The 7,903-nt window shown below is 41.0% G+C and overlaps 2 protein-coding genes across 2 annotated transcripts; both read left to right on the top strand.

Moving 5' to 3' along the window:
• Positions 1 to 1,423: 1,423 nt before the first annotated feature.
• LOC308087652 (uncharacterized protein) lies at positions 1,424 to 5,051 on the top strand (the record flags this gene model as incomplete). Its single annotated transcript, XM_080431694.1, has 9 exons — positions 1,424 to 1,481; positions 2,746 to 2,853; positions 3,056 to 3,445; positions 3,709 to 3,810; positions 4,050 to 4,282; positions 4,379 to 4,557; positions 4,680 to 4,773; positions 4,858 to 4,870; positions 5,041 to 5,051. The coding sequence occupies 9 exons, from the start codon at positions 1,424 to 1,426 to the stop codon at positions 5,049 to 5,051; spliced, it is 1,188 nt and encodes a 395-aa protein (XP_080287820.1).
• Positions 5,039 to 7,007, top strand: LOC308082957 (uncharacterized protein). The gene is made up of 7 exons (XM_080425037.1): positions 5,039 to 5,202; positions 5,302 to 5,419; positions 5,527 to 5,618; positions 5,727 to 5,844; positions 6,047 to 6,313; positions 6,461 to 6,628; positions 6,729 to 7,007. The coding sequence occupies exons 1-7, from the start codon at positions 5,071 to 5,073 to the stop codon at positions 6,941 to 6,943; spliced, it is 1,110 nt and encodes a 369-aa protein (XP_080281163.1). The 5' UTR covers positions 5,039 to 5,070; the 3' UTR covers positions 6,944 to 7,007.
• The last annotated feature ends 896 nt before the right edge of the window (positions 7,008 to 7,903 follow it).

Genomic DNA, 7,903 nt, shown 5'->3' with positions numbered 1-7,903 from the left:
CGTGACTTATTTTGTCTTCATTCATCTAATAATAAAATCTTTAATCTGAACCACTAAATGACATAAGTACACCACAGGGTCTTTGTTAACATGTTGGTGTGTGTGTGTACATTAGAAAGTTGTTGGATCTGTAAATTTAAGATGGCTTTTTTTGGGGAGATTTCATGTAGCTAAACTAAGTGCTAGCCTAGCTAAGTGCTACAACAACAACAACAACAGTCAGTACCTTTAGATTGAATCGGCTGTTGTTGGCCTTTGCTTGTATATTTGATATTATTTTTCACATCTGCCTTTGTGGACTTTGTTTGCAAACACTAAAAGCAAACAGAAATGTTGAATTTATTTACAATTTCTACTCCAGTGTAGGGTGGTCCAGGGACCTAAGAGCAGTGGTTCTCAGCCTGTGGGTCTGGCCCAGGGGGGTCCCCACATTTCGGGGGGGGGGGGGGGTAAAGTGACAATTTAAGACAGTAAAGTGACAATATAAGGACCAAAAAGAAGGAAAAAAAGAAATGAAATGAAATGCATAAAAGGTCATCAAGAAAATACTATACAAACTGGTCAAACATTGACCAAATTGTCAAATAATATAAGAAAGAGGAAAATATTGATCTACAAGCGTTGTCAGCTATTTTCATTTTCATTTTGTTAATCTTTGGAACCGAGTCAAACTAAATGTAACGCCTCAACAACTCCTACATTCCAAGTGCTTGTCAGGGTGGGGGGTCCCCAGTTCAAATATGATTATGATGATTATTATGATTATTATAGAGGGTTTTGTGTTATTGTTGGGCTATTCTAAAATTGCTGATCTAAAAGCTCACAATGCCTCGTGATGATGTGTTTGTAGGTCTGCTTTTGGACAGTATGAACCAGTGTAGGATATAGCATGTCTGGATGAAGGCTGTTTACTGTTTCTTTTTTCTTTCTCTCTTGCAGATTACTACTGATTTACCAACCTACGTACCTACCTACCTACCTACCTACCTACCTACCTACCTACCTACCTACCTACCTACCTACCGAACAACCTATCCACAAACCAAAGGCACTTTTAAGAGCCACGTTTTTTGTCTCTCTCTCTCTCTCTCTCTCTCTCTCTCTCTCTCTCTCTCTCTCTGTCTGTCTGTCTGTCTGTCTGTCTGTCTGTCTGTCTGTCTGTCTGTCTGTCTGTCTGTCTGTCTGTCTGTCTGTCTGTGTGTCTCTCTCCCCCTTCCTGTGTGTGTGTATACCTTTGTTTGTCTCATCCATATCTGTTGTCTGTGTTTTTACTCATCACCATGAGTGACTCAAAAAATCCATTCACAGACCTGGATGAGTTCATTGATCAGCTTGATCAAAAGAAATTAGTTGATCAGCTTGATCAAAAGAAATTAGTTAACACATTTAAAGCTGTAGATGACATGATTCCACCTGAGTCACAATGGAAGGTACCCCCACCAGCAAAGAAGGCAAAGGCTCCCCGGGCGACGGTGACGTGGGTAAACCGAGGTAGCGATGGAAAGATCATCCACGCGAGGCCCAGATCAAGCTGGAAACAGTCAAATCAGGGTCAGTATTGTTATTGCATTAAATATATTTTGAAGATCTTTATTATTTAGCCAAATCAAGGAATACATGTTGTCACTAGTGTTGGATAATTGAAAGAAGGGTACTATTACATACAGTACTTGTCTAAAGGTCCATTCCCACTGAGCACTATAACTATATCTATAAAAGTATAGTTTAAAAGTTAAGTGGATGGCACTGTTCACACCAACTATTAAAAAAATAATAACGATATAGTGATCTTTATAGTTATCGTGCCCGGTGGTAATGGCGCTTTAAGCAGTATAAAATAGTTGACATAGTTGACATCATTGTGAGCTGGGTTGGCAGTGGCTCAGGAGGTTGAGCACCCACTGGGGAGTCTGAAGTTTACCGGTTCAAACCCCAGCTCCCTGGGTTAGTGTCCACATGACTTTGGGCAAGAAGACACTGTGTGTGTGTGTGTGTGTGTGTGTGTGTGTGTGTGTGTGTGTGTGTGTGTGTGTGTGTGTGTGTGTGTGTGTGTGTGTGTGTGTGTGTGTGTGTGTGTACAAGGAAAATATAATGGATGTGTGTGAAAGAAAGAGAAGGTGAGAATGTATCACTATGCGAGTGTACGATAGAGAATTTTGATGAAAATGAGAGAGAGATACTGTAACTCCACCACAGATAAGGGACTTGGATAAAGTAAATATAAGTTCAAACTAAGTCTATAAAATAAATGGCAATATGAGTAATACAGCAAGAGATACATTATTAAGACACGTACTAAGCATAATTTATGCTGTACACTGTATATCCTATCTCTAATCTAAATGTGTACATTATCATTTGTGTTGTACGTGTTTAGAATGCATGTGTGTTCATTCTCGCATTCTGTGTGCTCATTCTGAAGTGTGTGTGTGTGTGTGATTGTAATGCACATCATAAATGACTATGGATGAAGTGACATTAGTCTCGGCAAGGCTTCAATTGAAATAGTTTGTTATTGAGTGGCCAATAGGCAGCCAGATGCTTTTTAAATCAAGCTACAGCAATCATTCCTATTTGCCTTCATGTAAATGGCGCTTCATTCATAGGCAGATACGTTATGGTTTGTGAAAAGTCTACTAGTCCTCCCTGGCTAATAATCATGCTTCAACTAGCCTTAAAGCAAATAGGACATTTTAGTCTTATGAATGTTAATATAAGTGTTTTATTTTATTTTTTTGTTAACAGCTGGTCCGAGTCAGAAGGCTGACCCTGTTGTTTCCCGTCGGAAGACTGTTCCTCCTCCCGATGTTCCTTACACTAACCCTGAGGTGGCTTTTGCCCCAGATGCTGTTGGTGTGTATTTCATTAGCACTAAGCAATATGTTCATATTATATTGTAATAATCTGTTATTGAGTTTAAATGTTAATTGCATGTTTGTATTACAAATTTGCCAGAATAATGGGCAACTACACTTTTCCCAGCCATTTCATGTATTATGCTTTTGATCATGTAAAACACAAAGTTATTTTTCAATAATCCATACTGTTTTAACAGAGTGTTTCATACAAGAGCTCCAGCTGTCACTGGGCATTGCATCAGGTGATGCTCAGGAAGCACCAGCCCCATCAGCTCCTCTCCTGGCTTCCAAAGACTGGAGCACACGAAAGCGGCTCTTTGTAGAGAGATGGCGGGTAGAAAGACCCAGGCTAGTGAACAGCGCAGCAGCAAAAGAAAATGTAGCCCCACACATCTGCCAACAGTGTGCCATTAATCAAGCTGCTGTTCGCTGTCATGACTGTCAACCACGCCCCTTCCTCTGTGCTGAATGTGACATCATCACGCACTCTCGATATGTGCTCCACAACAGAGATGCCATGACTGCCGGGTTTTTCCAGTCATTGCCTCCCACCACTTGCATTGTGGATAAGGCTCCTTGCCGTTGTGGTAAGATCTTGTTTGTGAGTGTATACCGTAACACATTCAACAATGCTTTATTGTGTTATTGCTTGAACTTGAATGCATTTGGATGGCCCATGTCAATCAGCTTCCTGAGAATATCTTGAATACATTTTCAGCAATCCAGCCATTGAATCTATTTTACCTTTCCCAAGAAAAGATTCATTCTCTTCAGGTCGTTCCAGCAATCATGATGTTGTATTTCCCATTGGACTTTAATAATCTTAATTCACATGTATGATCTCTTTCAGATCGCCTCGTACCTGTGCAGATACCTGACATCATTTGTAGTTGTCCAAAAGAGACATTGAGGGTGAAGCCAGGAAAGGCTGTCGCTGTGGTCACGATGGATGGTAAGAAGTGAAGAGCTTTTTGTCCTTTTAAAAAGCATCTTAAAGAAAAGAAAAAAAAATCTGCACTCAATTATGTTCACAAAGTTTGTCATCGGTATGTATATCATATCAAATCAAACAAACAAACACATGCTATTGACTAATGTATGCCACACTACAAAGCACCCTAACCCTGTTTAAGGAGCTACGTTTTACACTACAGTGGGTGTGTTTCTTTTGTGTGTGTGTTTTTTTCCTAGGACGATATGATCTCAGCATGCCTGACGTGAGTTGTGAGGCCTGCAAAGCCACTTGGACTGCTGGAGTGGACGATTTAATTAGCAGAAACTACTGGCCTGCTACCCTTCAGTTCGCCACAATTTATGCCACAGATGTGTTCTTCTCATTCGAACAAATGAAGATGGCAGCACCAGGATTGTCCTGCCAGGCTTTTCTAAGAATGCTGGATCAGCGAACTGTCCATTTTGGTCGCGTGAGTGTTGAAAGCTCTGTTTGTCATGTGGGTTGAATTGACTGTTAATGTAATTTTTGCACATTATTAGCCGTTGGTTTCCTTATTTTTAAATAGACTGGGAAGATCTCAAGAGATGGCTTCCAGAAAAGTTTTTTTGAGTGGGAAGCCGTGCAGTATGAGCTGGAAAACATCTGCAAGGAGCAGCCCTTTGTGTGTCCGGCGTGCACACCGGAAATGGTTGCGATATCAGTGGATGGGAATCGCAAACACTATCGCTTCAAGAATGCAGCCAGGTACTTCTAAATTAGTATATTGTAACAGCATTTATGTTATTAGGAAAAAGTCTAATATGCACCAAGTAACCTCATACTGTAATATTTTGTAAACTGTTTGTATACCTTTTTGTTTTCTTTAGATCTGAGGAACAGGCCATCTTTGATGGCATCTTCATAGCCAAGGATGAAGACGTGACAAGATTTGTTGACTACATACACCAGACGACAAAACATGTAAGATTGCATACTATAATTATATGTACACGACTACAATACCCTCATACGAAAAGGTTTTAATCTTCCATATCCATATTGTAGGTTCCTGGAAGAGGTGTTTGTGGAGGGCAGTGGTCAGCAGCGAGAGAGACCTCCAAAAAATCTACCAGCAATATTGACGAAGAGGGACTAGAGCTTGCTGTGTGTCGGCATGGATTGCTACTCTGTGCATTAAATATGTACAGGGGAGAAATTTTTGCTTACCCCTTGTACCTGCAACAAAAGCTGGCCAGTAGGCAAATCAGTTTTTTTTGTATGGATGTGACCTGCAAATACTGGCCCTACCTCCAAAGAGTTGCAGATAAATGCCCAGAGTTGAAGCACCTGCTTAACATGAAGCCTTTCCTGTCAGTGTTTCATGCCAAAGCCCATGATTTCAAATGTGAGGTAAGGAAAGATTATCATGTGATTGAATGACTTTATCTGAACACCAGTACATGAATGTCACCATCATCTGAACATTGTATTTGTTATATATTTACCCAGGTGAAATGGAGTGGGCAGTATCAGGATGGGGCTGGTCTAACACTAGGTGAGGAGGTGGAGCAATGTAATGCCTTCCTTTCTAGGATTGCAGTGACGACAAAGCACATGTCGAAAGCAGGTGAGATGACCACATACAGCACTAGTTCAAAAACATAACATAAGTACACATAGGATGTTAACATTATCATAATCATAATATATGCTAACACCAATTTCTGTTGGCAGGACGCACTGACATGTTGACTCTCATGGCTATGAACTGGAATCAGCAAAAGAGGGACAATTTGGCCACCGCACTCGCTCGGCGATATCAGAAGGTAATGGCATCAGTAATGTTCTGTTAGATGTTTAATATTCCATGTTTCAGTATTTGACGTGTTAGAGACAACATTTGTTTTATTGTCTATGATTCTTTGTCATTGTAGACCAGCAAAGCTCTGCAAAGCCAGTTGCAGAACCTTGACTCGATGAAGGTCCAATTTGCAGTGGCAGAAAGCCAGTTAGAAGACTGGGTCAAGGATGTAAAGGAGTGGGCAGAAGAAGGTGAGGCTGTTCTTACTATATGCTTCTGCCAGGTGACATCATTAGAGAATTTAATGTTAGCTTCCACTGACATTGTCTCCCTGTGCCTTGTACTTATTGTTTTATTTTCCTTCATGAGCACTTAGATCCTCTACTGCAGTCTTGCATTAAATTGTGAATAATTGTTCACTTAAAGTGCAACCCACCTATTTCTTCTCTGCAGCAACAACTGCATGTGAGCCCGATGCCTTGGCCAACAAAATTGAGATGCTGGTGGTGAGTCTCAAGAGGAGGTCCCAGCGCCTTTATAGCGATAAGGCCGGTAACAAAGGTCGTGCCAGGCTGCGCCGCAAGATCAGGGGGGAGAAAGAGATGCTGTCCTCTGTTGTGGAGCAATACAACAGAATGGTTCCAAGCACAGAACCACTTTGCATGGAAACCATCCTGTCTGTGGAGCATGCATGGCCATGGCAGCTACTACAACACAGTGGTATGTACTAGTCTGTTGACTACTTGACTACCAACAAATCTGATACATAATAGATCATATGCTCGCTTGCTTGTTGAGGTTGGGAGTGGCCAAATTGGCAAATCCAACAAATTTTCCCTGTGAATCTTTGTCAAAAATGCATTCCAGACTTAAGGACGAAGAGAAAGGCATTCGACAACATTATGGCTGTAAGGAGACTTGAGGAGGAGAAGAAGATCCTCGTGACAGAGATGAATCACCACTGGAAGTCTCTTTCAACTCGTGCCGAAGGCCTGAAGGAGCTGTCCTGCATTATTTCCTCTGAGGCAATGGACGGTATGTATTGCAATATAATAATTCATAGACATAATACACAACTCTGATGACTGTTGTTAAAGTTACTAATACAGGCCTTATCTTGTGTTCTACATCCAAGATTCACAGTGGGGCCTAAGTGAAGAGGGATTGAAAGGTCTGCAGAGCATCATCCAAAGAAAGCTGTGGAACATTAAAGAAACGATGACTCACTCACGACACTGTTACCTACAAGTTCTGTCTGGAGCAGAGGAAATCAACTTTTTGGATGACAACAACGATGATGATGATGATGAATATGACATTGACTCTGAAATGTCTGATGACGAACTGTAGTCAGCAAAAGCCTGTGTGAGAGGTTTCTAAAACTGGGGATGGTAAAAGATATATTCTGGATTAACAAAGGAATAGCATCCATCTGCAGGCTTGGATACGATCTGATTTGCCTCTCATCTGGTCGTCTCTCTCGCTCTCTCTGTCCCTCTGACTCTCTCACTCCTATGCACACCTAAAACGCTGGAACACTGGAACACTTTCGTTGACGGACTGCTTTTCCTATGTTGGATTACCACCCTTGGTGTCAACAACCTGTGATGTTTTTGCTTCATGCAGACTACCTTCTTTTGTGGACCTGCTGTTGTGCTACTACTTTTTGCACCTCACGTTTAACCTCATCTACATACCTGCTGCTATGTGGACCTATCCATACTTGATGCCTTTTATGCAAGTGATAATCAATGGGGAGCAGGTCATTATTGAGAAACAAAACCTGACAGGGTGATTATTTCTCAATTCTTGCTTATTGCCAGGCGACTTCATAAAGAAATTAATAAATTGACCCAAGAGTAACACAAAAAAGGATTATATTGCTTACAGTAATAAAACGCGGTCGCCTCTGAAAACAACAGGAATCAATATTCGGGTTACTATTCCTCGCTGCAAATGTTTTTGAAGACATACTTGAGTGTACTGTTCAGCTGTAAATGACATTGTGTTTACTGTTGGACTTGTTTACTGTTGTTGCACTGTTGAATACATTTTAAAAACCAATGCAGATTGATAAGAGCCAGGTGCTGAGTGTTTGATTAGACAGCGCTCTGTTATTGAGTTCATTCAATGATTGGATTTATTCAGAATCAAGCATTCAACCAACCAAGCCGGGAAATGAGTTACATGTGGATATGTTTTCCCTCTCTCTGCCCCTCCTTTCTTGAAAAAAATGAATGATGGAACTTGACCTTCACTCTTACACCTGTAAACCTGTGATGTGATAACACTGATTCCTAGAACATTCTT

Source organism: Gymnoscopelus braueri (assembly GCF_963280865.1).
Source record: "Gymnoscopelus braueri genome assembly, chromosome: 1".
NCBI lineage: Eukaryota > Metazoa > Chordata > Actinopteri > Myctophiformes > Myctophidae > Gymnoscopelus > Gymnoscopelus braueri.
Note: the sequence above shows the minus strand (reverse complement) of the source record. Positions and strands in the feature narration are given on the sequence as shown.

Excerpts from the sequence above, each read along its gene's own strand:
- LOC308082957 (XM_080425037.1), top strand. The coding sequence starts at position 5,071 with ATGGATGTGACCTGCAAATACTGGCCCTACCTCCAAAGAGTTGCAGAT. Across the intron at positions 5,203-5,301 it reads CCCATGATTTCAAATGTGAG|GTGAAATGGAGTGGGCAGTA; the intron begins GTAAGGAAAGAT and ends ATATTTACCCAG. Across the intron at positions 5,845-6,046 it reads AAAGGAGTGGGCAGAAGAAG|CAACAACTGCATGTGAGCCC; the intron begins GTGAGGCTGTTC and ends TCTTCTCTGCAG.